This window comes from Rhamphochromis sp. 'chilingali', assembly GCF_963969265.1.
Source record: "Rhamphochromis sp. 'chilingali' genome assembly, chromosome: 9".
In the NCBI taxonomy this organism is placed as follows: domain Eukaryota; kingdom Metazoa; phylum Chordata; class Actinopteri; order Cichliformes; family Cichlidae; genus Rhamphochromis; species Rhamphochromis sp. 'chilingali'.
In genome coordinates, this window is record NC_137936.1 from 31,413,381 (window position 1) to 31,436,686 (window position 23,306).

General features: G+C 38.2%; 1 protein-coding gene across 1 annotated transcript; it reads left to right on the forward strand.

Annotated features, from left to right (window-relative positions):
• Positions 1-3,489: 3,489 nt before the first annotated feature.
• Positions 3,490-22,157, forward strand: LOC308402901 (uncharacterized protein). The gene is made up of 8 exons (XM_080892039.1): positions 3,490-3,703; positions 15,148-15,255; positions 15,785-16,011; positions 17,083-17,175; positions 18,672-18,792; positions 19,050-19,102; positions 19,881-20,030; positions 20,782-22,157. Exons 1-8 carry the CDS (start codon positions 3,619-3,621, stop codon positions 20,968-20,970), a joined length of 1,026 nt encoding a protein of 341 aa, XP_080748165.1. The 5' UTR covers positions 3,490-3,618; the 3' UTR covers positions 20,971-22,157.
• Positions 22,158-23,306: the final 1,149 nt, after the last annotated feature.

Consider the following 23,306-nt stretch of genomic DNA (forward strand, 5'->3'; position numbering starts at 1 on the left):
TTTCCAGGTCTTAGCTGCAGTGACAGCCAGTGTGGTCTTCCACTGTTGCATCTCTTTCAAGGATCGAACTGAGGTGCATACCTCAGTTGGAACAAGTGGCTATTTAAGTTTCTGTTGCCCGTCTATCACTTTGAAGCAGCCTGGCCATTCTCATCTAACATCAACAAAGCATTTTTGCCCGGAGAACTGCCACTTACTGGATATTTTCTCTTTTTCAAACCATTCTCTTTAAACTCTAGAGTTTAGAGAGGGGAAAATCCCAGCAGATGAGCAGTTTCTGAAATACTGAGCCCAGCCACATGGATGCATCCCTGAAATGCCCCGAATGAAAGCATATTTCATTTTGGGAAGAGTGACACTGTTTTTGTTATTTGTCTGCACGGCTCTCGTTGCTCAGCATAGAGAGGTAACAGTCCAAATTTGCTGGAGTTTGAAACAAAATCTCCACCCACTTCTGCTCCTCCCAAAGTTTTCCCTCCTTCTCAGCTTCCCTCTCTCCTGCACTCATGAAATCACTTCAAGACAGACTCCCTCCTAGGTAGCCAAGCTGGTTTTATAGCTCACATTTTCAAAGTGCCATAAAATCTGCATTACATAGTATGTGTTTTTGTGGCTGTGTGTTACTGCATGTTTGTACAAATAAATAAATTTAAATTAAAATAAGAACACAGTATTTTGTTTTGTTTTACAATAAATCCTTTAATTCATTTTACAAAGTGTGTTAATTGCTTTTCAGCTGTTTCTGTGACTAAAGTCAGAACAGAACTACTAATCTCCTAAATTGAGCTGGTAATTATGTATGGGTGGAAAAAATGTGTTTCCCAAAACATTAGGTGAGTTGCCATTTTACAGCTTCCTGCTCAGAACTCTGCCTGAGCTCACACAAATAAGCCACTGCGTGTGGACACCCTGCGTTCTTGTGCTCTCAGACAAAATAAAATAAACATTCCTAGTAGTCAACCATTGAGATTCGCATTTTAAACAAAACTATAAAGAAAGCTTCTGTCTTTTTAAAGAGGCTAAAAGAGGCTTTCTTATAATCTCAGAAGCACGTCTTCTGAGAATATAATCCAGGTAATATCCTTCTAATATGATCTCTAGTAAGTAAAGAGGATCTGCCGCTTAAAGTACTCATCTGATTCACCAGACTAGCCTCAGTGATCAAAGCCATTCAATTAACAACCAAGCAAGTTTGCATGGATAAAACGCCACTGACGCCTCTGAAACACCTTAAAGAAGTGAAATTCTGACGCAGGTTCAATTCAGGTTAATGTACCTTCCTCAGCACAAACACCATTAACAAAAGAGAAATTAACTACCAACAATGATTTAGTCTAACATATGCCTAAAAGACAAACATGCTTTCTTTTACTGTGTTTGATTGCAAAAGGAGGTGAGTATATGTGAACGCAAGTGTGTGTTGACTGAATAAAATGAGAAAAATAGAAATGAAAAGAATGCATACAAATGAAAAAAACAACACATTTTTACAAAATGGTTTGCAACAGCTTGAGATTTTTGTGGTCTTTAAAGTACAGGGTATATCTACAGGGGATTCACTGTGAGAAACTACAAGCAAAGTATTTCTGCCCATGAGACAGTGCATCATACATTTCAGAGAGCATTTAACACACATGCTCCGAGGCGTATGCACATGATTTATACAACTAAAAAGCAAAAACTTGAATATGACATCTGAAAATGCGCTTACAACCAAGACTGACACACACACACACACACACACACACACACACGGTTCAGAAAAACTATAAATTAGTTTCTCTGAACCCTGGACATTTCCTATAGGCTTTGCTTTATCCAAAGATTCTAGCAATTAGATCAACAAGTAATCCTTGTGAGCCAAAAGCTTGGTGTATAGAGCTCTAAATGCTACATGCCAAAGTGTTTTTCTACTATTAGATAACTACAATGTCAGAGAGAACAGCAACCCCAACAATCATCTGTTTAAACCTTTTGTTTGAAAGGTGCAGCTTCTCAAACTGAAGAACGTTAGAGAAGAGCATTAACAGCGAGACACTAAAACTGGTTTTATTAAACAGCTGATAAACTGAGGGGCTGCACCAAGCCCTGCGTAAAATGCAAGGATTATTTTTGAACTGGGAATAAACTCCCTATGACAGACAAAGTATAAAATGTAGGACTTTAAATGACTGGAAATAGGTCAACTTTATTGGATAAAATGTTACAGAAGAAAACATATACAATGGGCAAGAAAAACTATAATTTTGTTCCTGTTGTGATTTGTGGAGGGGAAAATGTAAAATCTGTTCCTTGTCATTGACTACTCAAGTTGTGATTCATTAGGACTCAAGTTGAAGAAATACTTAACTAGCTAACAGTGTAATTAATATTTTACTGGGGTGGCATGACTGATGGCTTACAGCTGTGGCCATCGGTATACCACTGCTTTCTTTCTTGAGGTTTTCACCAAAAGCTCATCTTGGGCTCACAGTAAGGAGCCAATTGCCCACCTCAGCATCCCACTGTTTGAGCTCAATGTTAGATAGAGGTCTGCAGAGGGTGGGGGTGTTACAGGAAGGAAATTCAATGACTGGGGGAAGGATGGGCTAAAACAGGAACAAGGGAGATTTGGGCATTGCTGGTATCAAGTTACAAGACTGTTCCTTGAGAATGTGAATTTCCTCGACTTACTATTGTTGCTCATTTCTCTTGGCCTTAGGGTGGGTCTTTTTTTTAACAACTCATTTAGCATACCTTCACCAGTGTTTCCAGATGTGCAATTCACACAGAGCATGAGTAGAGCTAGCATGAAAGCAAACAAAAGTAAAGCAAAGAGCCTCAAATTGCAGGGGGGCTAGATGCTTTCAGGACTTTGTGGAAGTGTGAAAGGTTTAAGCGTATCCTGTGGTGTCTCAACTACTGGCAAGACTCGCATTGATTGATGGCCTTGCAGAGTAGTGAGGACTGCAGGCCACTGAAATGGATTAATGCTATTAACATAACAGTGGATTGCACCTTTGTTTCGAGTATGATATTCTGCTCCACGGCCTATTTCTTTAAGCCTATTAAGGACTTGAATGTCACAGCTTATTGTGAGCTATCACCTTTTATTGTGAATGGATTAATGCTCCCGTCCAGACAGGGTTCACAGTTCAAACAGACATTGTTGCCCAGTCAGAGAATGGATGAAATAATGAACAGTGATCACCAAAACACTTCACACAATACAGCACTGCTATAAAGGATATCTCAAGCACTGAACCACTTTTTTTAATGCACATATAATCTAAACATCGAGAGGCATTTAAAGAATGCAGAGGGTTTTTAAAAAAACACACAACACCCCAACAAGATCTCATTACTCACTTTTCCTATGTCTGCCTTCCTTTTGCCTGCTAGAAGGGTGGGGGCACAGATGAAGGGTTAAAGTGGAAGACGGGGTGTAGGGCTGGGCCTTAGTGAAGCAGAAAGGGGGGTGGCTATATAAAAACTGACAGAACACAAGTGGGGCTTTATCCACACCATCCTGCTCTGGGTAAGAGGAAACCCTAAAGTGCCTTGGCTCAACCAGCTTCTCGTCTTCTTTCCCTCTCTTTTTACTCACACCCGTTGGACGTGTGTCCGCTCAGGACAAGAATGGCAGCATCCTCCGCACAGAGAACACACAGGCCCTGCATAATGCCGCCTTTTGCTTTGCTCCTCATCATTTCATTTTTAAATGGTAAGTTACTAAATACTAAATGCAAAGAATACAAATTCTAAGATCGCATGCTCATCTGCTGAATTCGAGTGAACTGTAAGGGTGGGGTTGGGGTGGAGCAGCGTTTGTTTGAATGGTCTTTGAGTTGAATCCAGGTTTTAACCCTACAACCCTTTGATTCCCAGGAATCCTAACTGTCTCCAACATAAAATAGATCTATATACATTGTAAAAGCAGTTGATAAAGATTTGTTTTCCCCAACATATTTCTCAGAAAAGGGTTACTTTGTAGTTTGCCCAGGCAAACAAAGGGATTTTTTTTAGAGAGTGATTTTTTTAAATTATGAGGAGGTACAGTGAAGTTTGAATTGATATTTCAAGTTAAAATCTCTATTTTGAACTTTTGAGTATACAGCCAAACAGTTTTTAAGTATTATCTAGTTAATTTTTCTGTATTGCACTCTACAGTACAACAGAACTATTTATGGGCATTCCACTGGTGTTATGTTTCCTTTTCTACAGCACTGGTTCCCATGATTTTCAAGGACTTTGAGAAATGTGTATTTATATTTAGCTGGTTGTAACGTGAGGCCAGTTGAAGCGTGCGTGGAAGAAGGGTGTGGGGTTTGCATGTTAATGTGCATTTCAAAAAAAGGCTGTGGTGAAGTAGCAACAGATTTGGGGAGCCATCGGGGATATATCAGGATGTTCAACTTCCACAGACAGTTGGAACTCATGTTTGTGTGATGATGTCACCATATTTTTCACACTGCAGGACTTATTCTAAAGTTTAGTTCCTACAATAGCTAAATTTAAATGTGGCAAATGTTTTAAATTCATTTGAAACCAGTTTTGAATAGAATTCCTATCTGTAGCTTTATACTAGGCTGCCACAAACTATTATTTTGATAGTCGACTAGTCACCGATTATTTTTGCGATTAGTAGACTAATCAGATCATGCATCCATTGCACCAGCATGCATCTGCTCTTATATAACTATCATTAGCTTACAGCTTTAAGTGTTTACGGTATGTGCTAACTAAAAATAAAGACAAGATGATAGTTTATTAAATTTTAATGAAATTTGCAGATTGTTTCGGTGAAGTTTAATAAACTCCTTGATATCTAAAATATAACAGGACACCAGAGTATATTCTCAAGCATCTCACACTTCTGATAATCAGTTGTCTGCTTGACGTTTATTCAGCTGTGTAAAAACTATAACTTTAATCTCAGCCAAACCGATTTACTCAGGAACAAATAAAATACTAAAAAAAAAGCCAAACAATAAAATTTTTAAGTTATCTGAGGGATTTGTATATGTTTAGCCTGAGTAGCGAAAGACGGCGGTGGGTTTGAAAACGATTTGCCCAGAGTCCGGTGTTCTCACGGGCTCTAGTGAGCCTTGCCCCCGGCTCGCTATCGAGCTGGTGGGTAACAGACGTCTCCGAAAACGTCAGAGCGCTTTTGAAAATATGTGTCTTGATAAACTGAGCAGATATTTGAGGTTTACACAGCTACATTCTCGCCTGAAAATATGTTAAACGTTTATTTTGTGACCCAGAAAGAATAATAAGAGTAATATTAAAACTAACTAGCTGCCACCATTGTTGGAAACTAAGCTGGGCCGCGCTATGAATTCTGGGACACAGCTTCTTCTTCTTCGGGGTTTAACGGCGCTGGCATCCTTGTACATGCAGTGCTGCCATCTTCTGTTTCAGTCCGTTATTACACTCTTAAATCCTACTACTTATTCCTGCGTCTTTTGGGATCTTACAAAGCTTCAAACGACGCGGGTCGACTATTAAATCAGTCGTCGACGATTTTGATAGTCGACGTGATCGTGACTAGTCGACTAATCGTGGCAGCCCTACTTTATACCAGTAAACAGACATTTGGTGACAGGAAAAGAAAAAGACAAAAATAAAAGATAGGATATGCGCAGAAGAAAATGTATATTAAGATTCAATAGTGGCATAGGAAAGTTCAAAACAACAAAAACAGCTCTCGTTCAAGCTCTTTGGCTCATGCTTTACTATCATCTTGAGTGCCCTCTGTTGTGGCTGCAAATGAATCACACACTGGGGGACTTAATTCAAACCTCATGTCCCGTTTATGGCATGTAGAACTTATGGGATTGAGGTCATCAGCAAAGGGAGGCAGCTGCATCGGCTTTGCAAAATAAAACTGCACCCATATAGTTTCAACCAACAGTGGGCTATCGATTCAGATCTGGAGGGATACAAACTCTTATTCTCCAGTTGGATAAGAAAAAGAGTGTTCTGATGAGAATTGCTAATTCAAAGCAGCTCAAAGCATCTGACACTGTATCTGGGCCAAATGGGCATGCCAAATAAAGATGAATAGCAATAAAGAAGATAACAGATTTTATAGTACAAATGAAAAACAGACCACTTAAGCTTAAGCATATTTCAACCACAGAATCAAGTTTACAAACGTAGGCAACAATCCCTATTCCTGAATTGCCTTTCCAACCAAGGAGATGTGAGCATTGCAGTTATCTACACAGCAAATCCAGCATGTCCAAATTAACACTGTCGGATTTGATTTCAACACTATTAAAGTGTCTATATGGGTCCACACCAGAGAGTGTTAATTTAACTCTTTTTGGAGAGTTGGTACGTTAACTCTGATTTAGTGTTAAACACCAAATCTGTCTGGAGTTGATAATTTAACACTTGGTGTTAAGAGTTTATATATTAACTCTCAAAGAGTATTTTAGTTTAACTACGTAAGAGTTATCTTCTAATTCATTCTAAAAAGCGGGAATTTTACTGTTCTGAACTTCTAGAAATTTCTTTTGGAAATAAACATTTACTAAAAAGATGCAATGGTTTTTGAAAAACATTTATTCTGAACTGTGCACCACAATTTCAAAACATTTTCTGAAAGATGTAACAGTATACATGTTCTCACTTTCATTAGAATTTTGTTTATCAAAAGGTCTGACATAGGTGAGCTGGTAAATGCAAATAACAGCATTCTCATCACTTATTTCTTCAATACAATATGCTTGTCCTTCATTCATCCCTTTGTGGAACTTCAACGCACTTCTGCTCTCCCCCATATTCCATCTTCACAAGCATATCCTGTGCGGAGATCGAATAAAAATTAGTTGACACTAATTAATGGCACAAATAATCCAGTAAACAATTGCAGCACAGTAAAAAAAAAAGGAATCCTCTTTGAGCCAGGTAATACTGAACTAAATGTAAAACTTTTTCATTTTTACCTAAACCGTGTGCACAAAACTCTGGAGGGATCTATGCTAACGTAGAATCCAGTCAGGACATCTGCTACTGCTGTTTGCTCGTTTTTTTTTTTATTATGGGCGATCGTTTTCAGGCTTCAAGTAGCACCATTATACCAACATTTCACATTCTACACATTGTTTTAGGTGTATTTGACCAAAGATTTGACTGAAAATTCACATGCAAGCTTTTTTTCAAGGCTGTAGTATTTGCCCGCAAACAATACCTTTCAGCTAGCTAAAACAGAATATTATGCTATCACCGAGCAACATGGCTAATGCCTTTCACACAGCTTTGTCTCAACTCCAAAGAGCCACAGAAGTAAAAGCTCATAATAATAATTGAAACAATCTTTGAAAAAATGACTTACCAAGCATGGCAAACAACTCAAATATGTAGAGCAAAATGTTCTGAAACGGCTTCACTTCAGCTTCGATTGGAGCCGTGCTGGGGGCGGAGTCTGTGAATTTACTCTGTTGGTGTCATAGCCCCTCTAGGAGTTCAGAGTTAAGAGGTCAAGAGTTAATGTTTCCATTGTAACACCTCCAGATTTGACAGAGAAAGACTCATTTTTAACACTCGATTTTAACTACTATCATTTTACACCTCAGAGTTACATTAAAAGAATGTGACTCTACTTAGAGTAAAATTAACTCTACTTTTGCAAGAAGACTATTAACACCAAAAAATGTAACACTTTTGAATTTGCTGTGTATATATAAAATTAAGATGGGTTTACTATATAACTCTGATGAAATGAGAGTAGACATACAGATGTTGTGAACAAGCATGTTACCCAGACAATGAGTTGATTTTTCATGAAACAGTTTAAGTTGACTTCATTGTGAGCTGATTTGAAGAATCACTAAAGTCCGAGATGTAGCAAAAAGAATTAGAAAAATGTCAGCAACAGATTGTTCATTTCATTTTTAGAAACACAGCACAGAATATCTCAAACCTCAGTGTCAAGTGAGCCAGCGGTGACAAGTAAACATGCTGATACATACACACAAACACACACTACATACACGCACTTAACATATATACCATTCTCGTTTGCTTGCCATTGTGTTTTCCTTTATCCATTACTAATAAGAGTAGACTGTTTTCCACTGTCCTCTCAGCAGTGTTGGCTTTGAAGTGTTTCCAGCCTTTGTACTTTTGGGTTTACTGTGTGTGTAATAACAGTGAATGTACATTCACATGGTATAGCCGAAAATGCGGCTTTATAAAAACAACCAGGAGGTCCAAGCATTTGCTCTGATCTACAAATTACATAAAAGGGAGTACCAGAGAAGCAAGGACTGAGGAAAATTATCACTGCATAAACAAACTACAAATATATTTCATGTACCTACTCTATTTCCTTCACAGCCAGAAGGTCCTGGGTTTAAATCAAGGCTGGGGCCTTTCTTTGTGGCACTTTCATGTTTCCCCTGCATGTCTGGTGTTCTCTCATTATGAGTGAAACTGAGGGTGGGGTCTCTCCAAGTACTCCCAACTTTTTCCCAGAGTTCACAGGTTAACTGCTGATTCTAAATTGGCTATGGATGTGAATGTGAGTGTAAGTGATTGGTAATTTCTCTGTGATAACGATAGGCTAGCCAACTGTCCAAGGTACACTGGCCTCTCACAGAATGACAGCTGAGATCATCTCCAGCTCCCCGTAACCCTGAGGTGCATAAATGATTAAGAAAATGGATGGATGGAATGAGTTCATTGTGTTATCCTTGGAGTTAATAAATATTAACATTCTAACTGTTACTTTTATTGGAGTGCATTAAAAAGAGAAGACTTTAAGATTCAACTTCAAGATATTCATTATATATGTTGTGGTACAACTGAAATACTGATAATACAGCTTTGACTGTAACAGGATCTACCTGCACACACTCAATCCAGACAGGCTCATTTCATAAACGCACTAGGCAGTGAAACTTTAGCGGGCAACTGAGAGAGTGACTGTGGGTGTGTGAGTCTGTGAGAGGGGTTGGGGAGTGATATATTGCTTGCAATTGAAAACAGATGTCATGTTTCCTGATTGTGGTCCCTAGAAACAGGCATCACACTCTTGATAAGAAGCTGCAGTGGCTTCAGGGTTGGGCTGGGTGAATGTTACAGCTGGGCAGCATTGGGTGAGGTAGATTCTGCTTCACCGGCCTGATTGAAACCATGAGATTCAGTTGGTTTGCTGCCATGAGAGAAGAATGGCCTGGCTTCTGCTATTAATTGGCGTGACAGAAATGACAGAGTAGGGGGTGCAGAGAGGGTGCAGTAGGGGGTGGGGAGGGTCAAGATAGTAGGGGTCAACAGACTGTTGTTTCAAAGAGGGTAGAGTTGCAGAGCATGTTTAACCCTACGGGACTCTGCTCCAATGTCACATTCCATAGTGTATGCTTAACAAACTCTGATACTAAATTATGAAAACATCCCTTAAGAAAACAACACTATGAATACATCAATGAATGCTGTTTTTGTCATTCTGTAATCCTGCCTGAAATCGAGATAGACTCAGATGAAGACAAATTCCACTTAATGGCCGTAAAATAAGCTTTCTTCCAAGTTTGGGCATTAATTATTTTAAAAAGAAATTATTTTAGGGATTCTTTTATACTATACTGCAGCGATTCAAATATGTGTAGAATTGTAGAATGCCTGCAGAATTTTGTTTTTAAAGTCTTTTTTGAATATTACTCCATAAAAGATTTTGGTTTTGCAACTAATTTATATGTTTATACATTGCATGCTGTTGACGCAGTGCTGATCAAACAGCATGTGGGATGTTATGGCATTCATTATGGATCTATCCTGCTACTCTGTTCCACAGCTTCCATTCACTCACCACTGCACAAGACATCCCTGTCCTGCTGACAAGAGCCTATTTCAAGTATATATAGTATGATTGTGATTTTTGAGTGTTTACAGTGTGTGTGTTGAGGGTGTTGGCGTTTAGCATCAAAAACAACACATTTCTATACATATATACAAACATATTTTTTTGGTTTCCCATAAAAAAAACAAACAAACTGTGAATTAAAGCTATTGAAATGTTTTGTGGCAGCGGGGGCTAGTGGAGCTTCGGTCACTGGGACTTTAACATGGTGGTTAACTGATGTGTGTAGACCATTATCACCTCACTAAGCCCAATTACACGTTACAGGGTTCTCATCAGTAGAAGCAGGCAGAGGCCAGAGGTCACGGGCACACAATGCTATATTTTCTCCCCTCGTGATCATGTATCACAGGACTTTATGGAAGCCAGGGTGGGACCGGAGGCCAAAGGCTTGTAAAGCTAGATCACTGAAAGCATCTAACAGCTGGCTCATGCTTCACATATACATACAGTGAAGCATGCAGAGTGGTTGCAGTTACATGGGTGCATTTTGACAATTTACATGAAAACCTGTCAATACAGAAGAACAGATCCCTTGAACGATGCATCAGGAAGGTCATCAATGAAAAAAAAATCTGCCAAATCAAAGTGTTTGCAGCTCCCTCGTAAAATAAGTACAATAAAAAGAAAATTAAAATACTTTTTTTTAATAGTCATATCCAATATTATTTGTATTATTTCATTATTCCCTTTTTTCTGTTGCAACATTTGTTACATTTCTTTTGTCTGCTTGTGACCATTTAGGAATTTCAGTACCAATAACATGCCTTAATCAGCGCGTCTCTTATTGAACCTTGGCTTAACTAGAAACAATCAAAATGCGGGACCCAGTCTCACAATGTGGGAGGAAAGCGGGGGGGAAAGTCTTTGGGTCACACATCTGGTCACCCTATGTACAGTACACCATGACGCAATCTTTGCAAACTTTCTGGAACATCGTGAAAGAAATTAAACTGCTTTACGCAATGTTATGCTGTGGGAGGTGTGAAGGTTGAAGTTAAATCTCATCTCGCTGGATGCCTGGGATTAGCTGTGCGTGACTGGGAGAGGGTGAAGAGAGACAGAGGGTTGGGAGGGAGCAGGGCGTGGAACCGAGGGCTCGTCTCCTTCCAAAGCCTGCCACATTCCTTCATCCAGAGTCCCAAGAGATGGGGGGTGTGCGTTAGCATATCCAGACTGCAGACTTTACTCAGAGCAATCTGATGGGAAAATCTTTAAGAGGGCAATGAAGTCAGGGCCTACGCTAAATAACATATGGAATCTAAGTTTATTACAACAGTTACAGTTGCCTTGTTTGTGCAGTGATAGCTAGACCCACGGCTGATGACTGATATCTTGACCTTTCTAGACATTAAACACAGAAAGACAAAAAACATACCATACCATAAGAATTCAGTAAACCCAGTTAAAAGTCCAATTTAGTTGTAGTTTAAATGAATGTGTGAAAGGTAAAGAGAGGTGAGGTGGTGGTGAGTTCAAAGGTCATGCTGTTAGAAAATCTGTTAAAATACGGATATAACACCACTGTATCGATTACAGCACAAAGGCCAAGGCTACAATCTACCTTTAAATAACAGACTTGCCTCTAAACCAATAACCAAAGCAGACGGCAAGTGTAAAAAGAATCTACCAAAAAAGCAGCACTGTTAGGTAAAAACAATGCGATCAAATTCAGATCCAAATGTTTTTGTAAATGTTGATCATAAGAGGTAATTATATTGCAGAGGTTTCATTCCATCTGGTTTCTGGTCTGTCAGGAAAACTTGTTTGCGTGTAATGAGTGATGGCTGGTCAGAGAGCTGGACAGGATTTACTGGCAATGTTGGCAGAGTTGCAGAAGGCCCTGTGTTATTTCGCCTCAAGCTAAAACACGCATGTTTTGCTTTATAAAAGTGTTGCAGCCAATTATAAACATGTGCTTGAGATGGTCTTGCTTCATTATTATAGTTGAATTTTATCCAGCAAATATGTTAAAATATTGCTAGCTAATGTTATCGTTTTCATTCACCACAACATCTCCCCAGCGTCCAGCAGAGTCTGCTTCAAAGGCCAGACTGTTACGGAGGACTAAACATAGCAATCAGCCACAGTGTACATCTTTAGACTTTTGTTTTACAGCACAATTGACTGGGTTTTAATTGTCAATGCAGTACAGAAAATGACCTCAGAGCTGAAACAACACATTTCAGCTTTAGCCTGTATGTCACGTTTGTATGAGAAAACCTAATTTATGCCTTACCATCTCACCCATACTAAACCTCCTCCTTTCCATTAAAATAAACAGACAGACCACCCAGACATGGAGGGACTGGAGGGAGGGCAGCTGTAGGCCGCAGGCTGGAAAAGGATCTCAAAGACAGGTTTAACAAGGGAAGATGGTCCCTGCTCTGAAAGTAAACTAGAGATACAGAGTGAAGTCAAACAGAGGATTCATATTTGCAACTTTCACATGATAAATTTACTGTTAATTTTTATGTAGATGCAGAAAAGATCACTAACTGTTATGTGTTTTCTAAAGCAATTAAAAACAATGACAAAGTGCAAAACAGATCTCACATGACAGCTGCAATAGACAGTTGCTGACACTAATCATGCCAAAGGAACTCCTTAGAGATTACCATCCCACCTGTTAGCTATAAGCACACACAATGTTTACACTAGACTTGTGGCACCTGCGTGTCACAATGGGTTATGAAGTTGGTGGAAATGTGTCACAGTGTCACCAGTGTGTAAACACATGTGTCCCATATATGAAGACCCCAGCTTGTGACAGAGAGATGACTCCAAGAAAAGCTGAAGCAACCTGAAAAAAAAGATGAGTTATGACACAACAACCAATAAAAATTAGAATGTGAGAAAAATATTGAAAATAAAATAAATAATAAATCACATCTTGTGTAGGTTATTCAAATGTTCCAACAATATTTAGTCTAAACTACAATTAGGTCTATAAGTATTTGGAGAAGGATACATGTCAGAAATATGAAGGCAAGATTAGAATTTGTCTAAATTTAAAAGAGGCTGCACAGTTCTGAAAAACCAAGATCAACTTTTACCAGAAATGATGGGAAGAGAAAAGTATTGAGAGGGTAAGGAACAGCATGTAATCCGAAGATTACCACATCATCTATCAAACACGGTGGAGGCAATGTTATAGCACGGGCATGTGGAACTGTGCTAATAAACTGATTACTGATGATGTGACTGCTGATCGAGTGTACAGGGATATACACTCTGCTCAGATTCAGCCAAATCCTGCAAAACTGATCAGGCAGCATTTCACAGTGTAAATGGATGACGAGCCAAAATGACAGCAAAAGCAAAGCAAGAGTTTCTCGAGGCAATGAAAAGAGATATTCTTCAATGGTCAAATCAGTCACCTGATCTCAGCCCAAAAGAAGATGTTTTTCATTCATCAAAGAAAAAGTGGAGGGAAGCGTGACTCCCAAACAAAGAGCGACTGAAGGTTGTTGCTGCAAAAGCCCAGGAGGAAGTACAGCATTTGGTAATGGGTCCTAAGTATTAGAAAACAGCATGGCACAAAGATGCCAGTGATTTTTAAATAGTTTATTGTGTGAATGCAGTAAGTTTTTTTCACCGCTTTTCAGCACAAATTCCAGCTTTTTCACCGCTTTTCAGCACAAATTCCACTTCTTCACCTCTTTTCAGCACAAATTCCACTTCTTCACCTCTTTTCAGCAGAAAGTTCTGCTTCTTCAACTGTTTACAGCAGATTCCTACGGTGGCCCTGAAGTGCAAATCACACCAACAAATCAGGGCCTCTCAATTTTGTTGTTGTGTTTAGCAATTTGTTGGTGTGATTTGCACTTCAGGGCCACCGTAGATTCCACTACACTGCATTTTTGCAGGAAATGCAACTTTTTCTAGTGACCTTCTATTGTTAAATATTGTCTGTGGAGAGAGTTTGTATGCTCTCCATGCCAAAGTATCCAAGTACAAAAGTAGTTTCCTACTCTGGCTTAATGAACAGAAAGTAAAAACTGTATGACTATTTATGTAAAAGTTAAAAGTGCCTTGTAGTGTAAGGTGCTGTGAGTTATATAAGAATAGAAAACTACAATATGAATATATGTCCATACTAGGAATTCAACTAATTGGTAAGCATTAAATATACCATTTATAATTTTTGTTTGCTGTAAAATGTCAGCTTAAATTTACACAGAAATCTAATGTTCATCTACGTAATGTGTAACAGCTGTATACAGTATGCACAAACAAAAATGAAGTCAATGTAGGTCAAGAGGGGGCAGTACAGAGCAACTGCAAACCTGAAACCTGAAATCAATCACAAACTTAATATGGGACAATAAGGAATGACTTAGTAAGAGTGTAGAAGTAATGAGATCTGCAGAAGAACGGTATTATGGGAATGTTTTGAGTGTGAGGTAATGCTGTTGTTGTTAGACAGAGAGAGGGAGAGCTGGGTAAAATAGAATGAACACTGCGTACCCTGTATGGACTTTTAGATCCTACCCCTAACAAAAACACAATAAAGAGCTCGAGTCAGTGACTGCAGAGTGCAGCAGCATAGCAGCAAACGAACACAAAAATCAAATGTGTCTTTAGAGCAATCCAGGTTATTACAGGTTTTGAAATTAATCAAAGATGTTTTTCCTAAAGTCACACGTCTCCTGAAAAATGAACAACTGTGCCGTAACCTATTACATAATTCTATAATTTGGAAAAAGCTGTGGCATCACTGCCTGGTGTCTTTCAGCAGCACATTCAGTCAGGGCATTTAACAGGTTGATAGAAACCCAAATTAATACAGTTCAGGAAACTATTTTGTACATTCCATTTGTGTCTAAATAAAAATAAGTGACTGCAAACGTAGGATCTTTTTTAAAACCTTGAAGCGAAAAAGATTGTATTTCAGAGTAAATGACTTTGTGATGTGATCCGTGAGACTTTAGTTATTTACTGCACTACGATCTGTTACCTAATCTTCCATCACTCCAGAGGCCTCGAGGGACATGAAGAAATAATACTGTGAGAACACTGAAGAGCTCTCATCGAGTCCAGGCATTAAGATAATAACTGACATTAAGCTAGCACACTTTTAAAAACCATTCTCCATCCATGCTACAAGCTGTTACCTCCGATGGCTAAATTTGCCACCAGAGGTAACAGCTCTGACCTACTTTCTTATCACACCTGCATAGGTAAATTAAAATGATGGACAACTGACTCAATAAGTCATGTTTCTTCCGTGTAACTGAATGCAAAACAAACCCTTGAAAGATTCTTTCCTATACTTAACATACATTCTGATTTAACAGCAGGAGTCATGGCGCAGACAGACGCACCTATGAAACAAGAAACAGGGGCGGCTGTGGGATCGTCGATAGTACGTGGAGACATGGTCCCAAAGCCATCACAATTTCCTGGTAAGAAACACTATACATTACATAATAATAATACCTTTTATTGAGGTTTGTTGTACAGATTTATTTGTGTGTGTGACAAATGGACTCACTTATGTGAAGAAAGAACAGAGTACTTTATTTGAGTCACAATCTACGCAAAAGAATACCAAGTTGTCCTGACAATTCTTATATGAATACAGGTATTATCAGAACAAATGTAAAATCTTAGACCTGTAAACACAGGGCTGCAGTGTCCCTACGAACAGACACATACTTAATAGAGTTCATTTAAAGTGTACCTAAGCCCCTGGGCTGAATGGATTGCTGTAGCTGAAATAATGTCATCATTTTTCAGAATGAACTGCATATAACCTCACGCAATTTTCTAAAACCATAGCCCACTCATTTGTCTACACACACTTCAAACCAAACTGCAATACTTAATAATAAGTAAATTGCCACCTTTTTTACGCAAACGCCTGGAATCGAAACTGTGTGTATTGTATGGCTATTTACCATATTAACCATGTCAACTGAATTATATTTTCAGCAAACGATGATTCACAAGGTCAAAAGTTGGTATATCCTACTGATAAACAAGGAACTCAAGCGGCTACAGCAGCTACAACTACACAGATGCCGGGAGACAATGATTACAGTCAAACTGAAGCTACACAGAAGGCATTTGGTGCAACAGAATTTGTGGTACACACGGAAATTCTGGAATCAGATACTCCAGCACCTTCAAGAGGTGACGGACCTAACAATAAACCAAAGGTAAGACTGCACAGGCTGTCATAACATAACGCAATGTTGCTAGTTTGAAGTTTATCTGGAAGAGTAGACCGAGAAAAGCATGTTGTTGAATAGAAACAAGTAAATGTGATTTAAAACAAAAAAAAAAGGACAAAACAAATCATTTTACTTCTTATTTGAAGACGTCTACTTTAAATACTCACTTTAGAATAACATATAGCTGCATAAGCATAGAACATTGAGGGACACCTGGTTTTACATCAAATTTTCAAATGTTGCAAATTATACTCAGGCGTGACGTTATTTGCAAACGATTCCTGATGTGGAAAAAGGATTAGTGGTAGCTGATTTTGCATAAGAAAATAAGGATGGATTTCATACAAAATACATTTCCTTTGCATTTGTTCATCAACTCAAAAATGTCATCCCTGCAGCAAAAACTGATACAAATTTTCATCTCTGAATATTTGAGCTCAATCCTAAAAGTGTGACTTAGATTTTTTTTTCCTTGTTCTGGGAGCATCAAACATGTTTGCAATTAAGACATAATATTATTTGGACTCGGTGTAAGGGAAATCAGCAAATGATAGAAAATCAATAACAGTTTAATCATTAAAAAAAGGATGTTTTTAAGTAGCTTAAAAAGTAGCTTAGCAGAGGAGCGCATTAATACTTCACTTTTTAGGCACTTGAATGACATTAACCTAAAAACAGAGAGATGACAGGACACCCAACATGCGTAAGATATTGAATTCCTTATTGCATTGTATGAAGTTAAATTTAATTCTATTCTATTTTGTAAATTTCCATTGTTTATGTGTTTCATATTGTTTCATGTTTAGTGGATTTAATTTAAATAACTTACAGATATTGTGTTTTTGAATGTGCCATAGGAATTAAGATGATTGTTTTACGTAGGATCAAAGTATGATACAATTATTAGAAAGGGCAACAAAGGAATTCAACACTAAATCGAATTCTGTGTATAAACACTGGTTAGAGGAACTGGCTACATTGGGCTGGTGCCATGCTGCAGTTAATGGTAAGAAGGGCACATCAAGGTTAAGAGTTTTGGTTTCTCTCTTTTTACAGCCGGTGCCAAAGGATGATGTCAGATGCGTGAGCAAAGAGGTTATCGAAGACAGAAGTGCTGTCAGTCTGAAACTCAAGGCATCCTCCAACTGTGTAAGTTCTGTTTCTTATTCTCATATTCGGTGTACAATGAAAATGTTTGGAAGACGTAGCAGGAAGAAAAATATACAAAATCATACAGGTAATAAGACGGAAATAGCCGAGAGTAAAACAAAGAATCTTAAAATATTCCTGCATACATTTCATCCTGTGCTCACACAAACAACCAACTGCACTAGAGAGAAAAATATTCCCCGGATTGGTTTAGTTGCCATTCCCACTGGCAATCAGGCGAACATGAGCTCAGCAGGAAATTTTTCCTCATTTTGAAGGCAGTAACTGTTACATCTCAGTGAAGCTAGAGAAAAACGCTGCCCAGGAAATGTCCAAAAATATTTCTGCTGTATGTAATCCAGGGGATGTATGGTGCTATGAGTGCAGAGGGAGTGGGAGCATGATGGGAAGCTCACCGCTACTGTAAAATGAATAATGTAAAGAGACCTCAGGCAGTACTGTGGGTGTGTGTGTGGGTGTGTTTGTGTTTAGAAGTATACATTCTCCAGTGTCTAAGCATAACAGCTTTGAGGTCTACAAAGCTATGTGGAGGTCTGAACTCACTAGATATGGTTTCAGTTAGCTACAGCTTTCATGTAGCCTGAGCAGCAAATGCCTTGTAGAATATACTGTAACCAGCAGAATAACATCGGGGGTTCTTGTGCCACCAGTCAAAGACATTTACCAAGGATTTCTGTTTTTCACTGTCATTTCAGAGGAACAATTTTGCTCTAATCTAGAGCAAATTAAACAACAACAATGGTTCATGTAAAGTTTATCACAACTGAGCAGTACAGTTTATGCTGCTATGGTTATAAACAGGATGAAACCGAGATCTGAAATGAACCGTGCTTCAGATCAGAGAGTAAACCTTGCTCACAGGGAGGGACTGAAACAGAGTAGGGTATATAGGCGTTTACCCTTGCGTTATTTAAAGAGTAAAGTATTTCAGTAATGGCATGCGAAGTTCCTGATATGAGACACTGCATATAACACAGTGATGGACCTGCAAAATAAGGTCTTGGCTATCCAGCTAAATATGTAATTGAAAGGCTTATCTAGTGCAGTGCATTCATTTATGGAACTGAACCATTCTGGTGCCACTGCAGGGAAACTGAAATAAAAATTGAATTATCAGATAAGCGTGCACATTCCCTGGCTGTCTGTTACTGTGTCCTGCCATCTGTTCCTTTTTGAACTGAGATAAAGGGCTGCTACGGTGTGGTAGAGTCTGTTGTTTGGATCAGATTACATGAAAAGGTAGCACACAGAATTGTGATAGCCCTGACTGGATTAAAGACAAAGAGAAATGAAACTGAGCGTGAAGGGATTAGGGAATGAGAGAAAGATTAAAGGTGATACTGAAGGTTTGGAGCTGTGATTTTGAAGGGAGCTAATGATTTGGTATTAGCAATGAATTTCACGTTTATTCTAGATTTTGACATGTGAAAACCGTTTCAGTGCTAATTACCTTTTATTTGTTGTCTTGTTTGTAGGAGGAATCTAAAGTGAAAATTCAAAGCGTTCTACAAGAGCTGTGTAGTGAGGACTGTAAACTAGAGATCTATCAGGAAAACAACTCCGATGAAATCCTTGTGTCTGGGAAATATGTTGAAGGTCAGTACCAATATTTTAATAAGCTCAGTTTGAAATTTGATATTCAGTGTTGAAGCCTATAATAAGCTTTTTATGTTTTGGCTGGCAGGAGTTATAATTCCTGCAAAATCTGCATTAATGTCATCTTCTTTATTGCCTTAAACATTAAAAATCACCAATAAATTTTTAAAGCAAAAATGATCTTGTCCAACAATATAGCACCCTCTGGTTATGTCTACCTTGTGACAGTAAAAACACCAACATTTGTGTATTTACAGATGATGTTACAGGCATGGCTAACAAGTTCAACAACGACAACATAAAAGACAAGGTAAAGTCCCACCTAGTGCACTATATTGCACAAGTGTCAGTATAGTCATATAATTTGGATGTAGTTTCAGTGCCAATTACCTTTTGTTTTTGTCTTTGTGTCATAATCATTAGATAGATAAAGATTCAAACCTATGCAATAGCACGAGGGCACCAAAGAGCCACTAAAAGTTGACTCATAATCAAACTCGACAGGAAGCTACTCATGGGAAAAATACGAAATACGAAAAGAGTTTGGAGACTTTTTCAAAGGCATCAGGCTGACACTTGGTGTCAAACCCCACAAACAATCCACTTGTCAGCAGCAAAACATTTTTTTCTAATACCTAGGGAACAATATTTGGTTATGGGTGTGCCTGTTACACCCATCTGTTTCACTGCATTTGTCATACTCTACAGTTCCCTCCCTGTTCCAACATATACTGAACAACCTTATAAGCAATTCCCTCTTTCTGACACATTTCATTTTTCATTATGCTGTCTATCTGCTTACTGGCATCTTTTTTGACACTGCTTTGAAGCCAGGAAATATATTGCAGCAACTATGCATACATTTCCAGAAAGAGTGGAGCTGTTTTCCCCCAAAGTCTCTCAAGGCACGGTCACTGGATAATGAAGATCTTTTTCTCCAAGTAAAAAAATATAGGTATTAAAAACATAACTCCTTCATGGGGCCCATTTCAGTTTCTATAGTGATCTTTTTTTCTGGTTTTCTACAAGTGCTGTAATTATGACTGAACACTCAACTAATGTTACTTTGTACACATTTTTATAATCAGACTGATGTGAAGGAGGCTGTTCCTCGCTGGGGAAAGAACTCAAAGTTGGTACTGGTTTCCTTGTTGCTGACTGGCCTGTTGCTGGCTGCACTGCTGGTAGCTGGTTATTACCTCAAGATGCACCGCAAGAACTCAAAAGGAGTCAGACTGGTGGGTAGATTTATTGCCAAAAATCCCTTATTTTTAATAGTTGCTTTTCACATGATGGCCACTGTGGGTGCTGTGTTTTAAAAGCAGCAATGAAGTAAATTATAACAGTTATACCGACCTTCTGGGTTGTTTTTTTAAGAGTAAATAGCTGAAATTAACCTTTGACCTGATCTAACCAAAGTACACAGTGACTGTAAATTTTCCAGAAAAAAACAGTACATATGGATCTGAGATCACATGTGTTATTATCTTACAGTCAATTCCTGACTTAATAGAGTAAGCAAGCTAAGGTGGTGCTTTCTCTTGTTTCTGCTTCAGCCTCTTGCCTGGGGGATACAGATGGTTTAATTTTTTGTCTAAAGAACATCACGTACATTACGTATGGTGGTACATCCATGTGATTGCTGGTGTAACAGCTTGTTGATGCTGTGCTTTTTTAATCAAGATCTGTTGTGAGAATCAGTCATGGCCACAAACTTCTCACTGACAGAGTAAAAACCATCGCACTTTCAAACTTTGTTTTTGCCAAGAAAAATAATAAAGCAAGTATGTGTGGAAACTGCAAGGAAAAAGCACACACCCTAAGACATTAACTGAGAGTGTGCTTATTTAAACAACTCCCACAAAAACAAATCGATTTTCAATTACACACCATGTGGCTTGTATGTTAAAATGTAGCTGGCCTGTGTTAAAGCTCTTCTAATCCAGAATAAGTTATGAAATGAAGTCTTGGTTCTGTGCTCTCTCTTAGGCCGAGTCTTTTCAGGTTGATGAGGAGAACCAGGCCAATACACTGGTGTCTGTTGCACCCCTGCCCCAGGAGCAAGTTGATAAGCCCACTGTCAATGGAGAGTCTCCTCCAGAAAATGGGACCAACGCTACTCCCACTACCAATGGACACTCTGCCACCCAGACCCCCGTGGCTGACACAGAGATGTGAATCACGACACCTTCAACCTCTTTTGCCAGTCATCCTCTGGGACCCACTGGTCTCTCATCCTCAGTGTGCAAATTGAGATAAATTCAACAATTTTTCTCTTCTCAATCCATGCCATTCTGAATGATAACAACAACAAAGTCCCTGCTGACAATATAATGACAGCGGGGACTGTTCCTCCAATGTGAAAAGTTTGGGAATACTTACTTTTGCCAAATTCAAGAGACGCTATGCACGCTGACTGACTGGGATTTGTCTTTTGACTTTAATATAGTTGAAACAATCTCTGTAGGATAGTCAAATAATGTCATATATGTCATATAATGTTGATTCGTGACAAAGAAGCAGAAGATGCTTTGTTATTTCAACCAACAATTGTGTTGCAGTGAAACAGTGAAGCCAGGCAGCTGAATGGTGACCAGTTTTTATACCGTTTGACTCGCCTATAAAAAAGGACTGACACTCTCCCATCACTTTTTTTGAAACGCTTCTGTATTTGCCATAAACTAAATGGTTTTTTTCTTGAATTGGCTGCATTTTTTTTTATATACAGGTAATTGTCAAACTGCAATTTACAAAAAGAAGCCATATTTCCATTTATTACAGACACCAAAAATTTGTTGACCTAACATAAGCATAGAAAATGATTAAATAGCAACAATCATGATTTTTGGTATCATTGAGGTATAAAAATGTTAATAAGCTATTCATGTCAGTAAATGTCCGCTGAAAATCACACAGTTGCCTCAGTGCTTTAGACTCTAGCCTAGTGAAAAGTTCAATTTTTTTAACTGACCTCTGATCAAAGTTGAATTGTTTCAGAGAACAAAGTGCATTTCTATTTTTGTGGTTGCATGGTTGTCACTAATGTACAGATTGTTTAATTTTTCTTTTCAACAAATCAAGATCTTCTCTACTCTTACCACTGTCTCAGAACATGATGAAGCACAGCAGCAGGTCAATTTTATAGGGAAAAGTGGGAGGAAAACAAATGACACAATGACAAATACAATCATCAGTTCAGCATTCCCAAGGCTGCTCTTATCACCTTGTTGATAGACACGTACACATTTTGTGCTTCTCTTTTAAATAACTGGCTTCTTTTTTTGATATACTACACGTGTAAATACGTTTGCTTTCTCTGTTAGTAATGCCTGTGTCTGATTTATAAACTGTGATTCTTGACAATATCACTGCAAGCTGTTTTCAGCCGAGTTGTGTTTTTCTTTCCTTTTCTTTGTTTTTACTTGATATATGAATAGAAACATTTCATAATTTAAAATTCACAACCCATACTTTTTTTTTTTTTTTAAAAAGCAGAGTTGTTTTTAGGAGACTTGACATTTATTGTAACGCATATCTGCCTATCTCTAACCTTGTGGAAATCTTAAAACAAGGCTTACCTCCTTACTTTCCTTTTGGTGTGTCTGCTTTTTTATCTCTCCAAGTTGAAACTTAACAGACTCTACATATCCCTCTGTATTATAAGTAATACAACACATATCCACACTGGAATATTCACAAACATTTCGGAAATAATGGAAATAATCAACGACTGGATTAAGGACTTGCATACTCCAGACACGTGTAACACACATAAGCTTTAGTGCAAACTAATGGATGGCGCAACAAAGAATGTGATTTTTAAGATATGGAGTTGTACTGTACGTCCTCAGTTTCTAGTCTCTTATTAGTAAGCTAGCTACTACACTCAAAACAATTATTCTTGGCCCTCATAAACATGAAGCGATAAAAGTAAAATGCCACTGAAATTTATAAATATACTTGGTAAATAAAAGTAAGTAAATTAATTAGATCACATTCCATTAAAATGTAAAATTTTACATTTAGTTAACAAAATTAATTGTTAGCTCAGTTTAAAACATAGGTTTTTTTTTAGCACAAATGTCCAGTTCAGGCTTTTTAGTTTATAGGCTGTTTATATATTTACTTCCACCCACACTAAATTAGCACAAACTTGTTTTTCAATATGCATCTTGGAGGACACAATTATTTTGATTGTTACTCTAAAACTGACTATATTACAAATGTAAACATGAACAAATTTAAAAGAACATGCAAAGGAATAGGAGTTTAACAGTGGCACTGTGAATACATTATGCAAGGTTCTCAGTCATGCTACCTAAATGCAAATCAATATTTTGACTAAGGCAGTACAGAAAATAGCCTCTATGACTAAATGCTGAAGTGTAAATTTCCATAGTGAAAAACACAAATGAAACATTCAAAACATATCATTAGCAGACTGCACGGATTAATAGCCCTGAGTTTGCATGTAAGGTACAAGGAGAGAATACTTCCATCATTACACACACAAA

What these genes read in the sequence shown, in the direction of transcription:
- LOC308402901 (XM_080892039.1), top strand. Translation starts at nt 3,619, where the DNA reads ATGGCAGCATCCTCCGCACAGAGAACACACAGGCCCTGCATAATGCCG. An exon ending in CATCATTTCATTTTTAAATG is followed by an intron (nt 3,704 to 15,147) that starts GTAAGTTACTAA and finishes CTGATTTAACAG; the next exon opens with CAGGAGTCATGGCGCAGACA. An exon ending in AAAGCCATCACAATTTCCTG is followed by an intron (nt 15,256 to 15,784) that starts GTAAGAAACACT and finishes TTATATTTTCAG; the next exon opens with CAAACGATGATTCACAAGGT.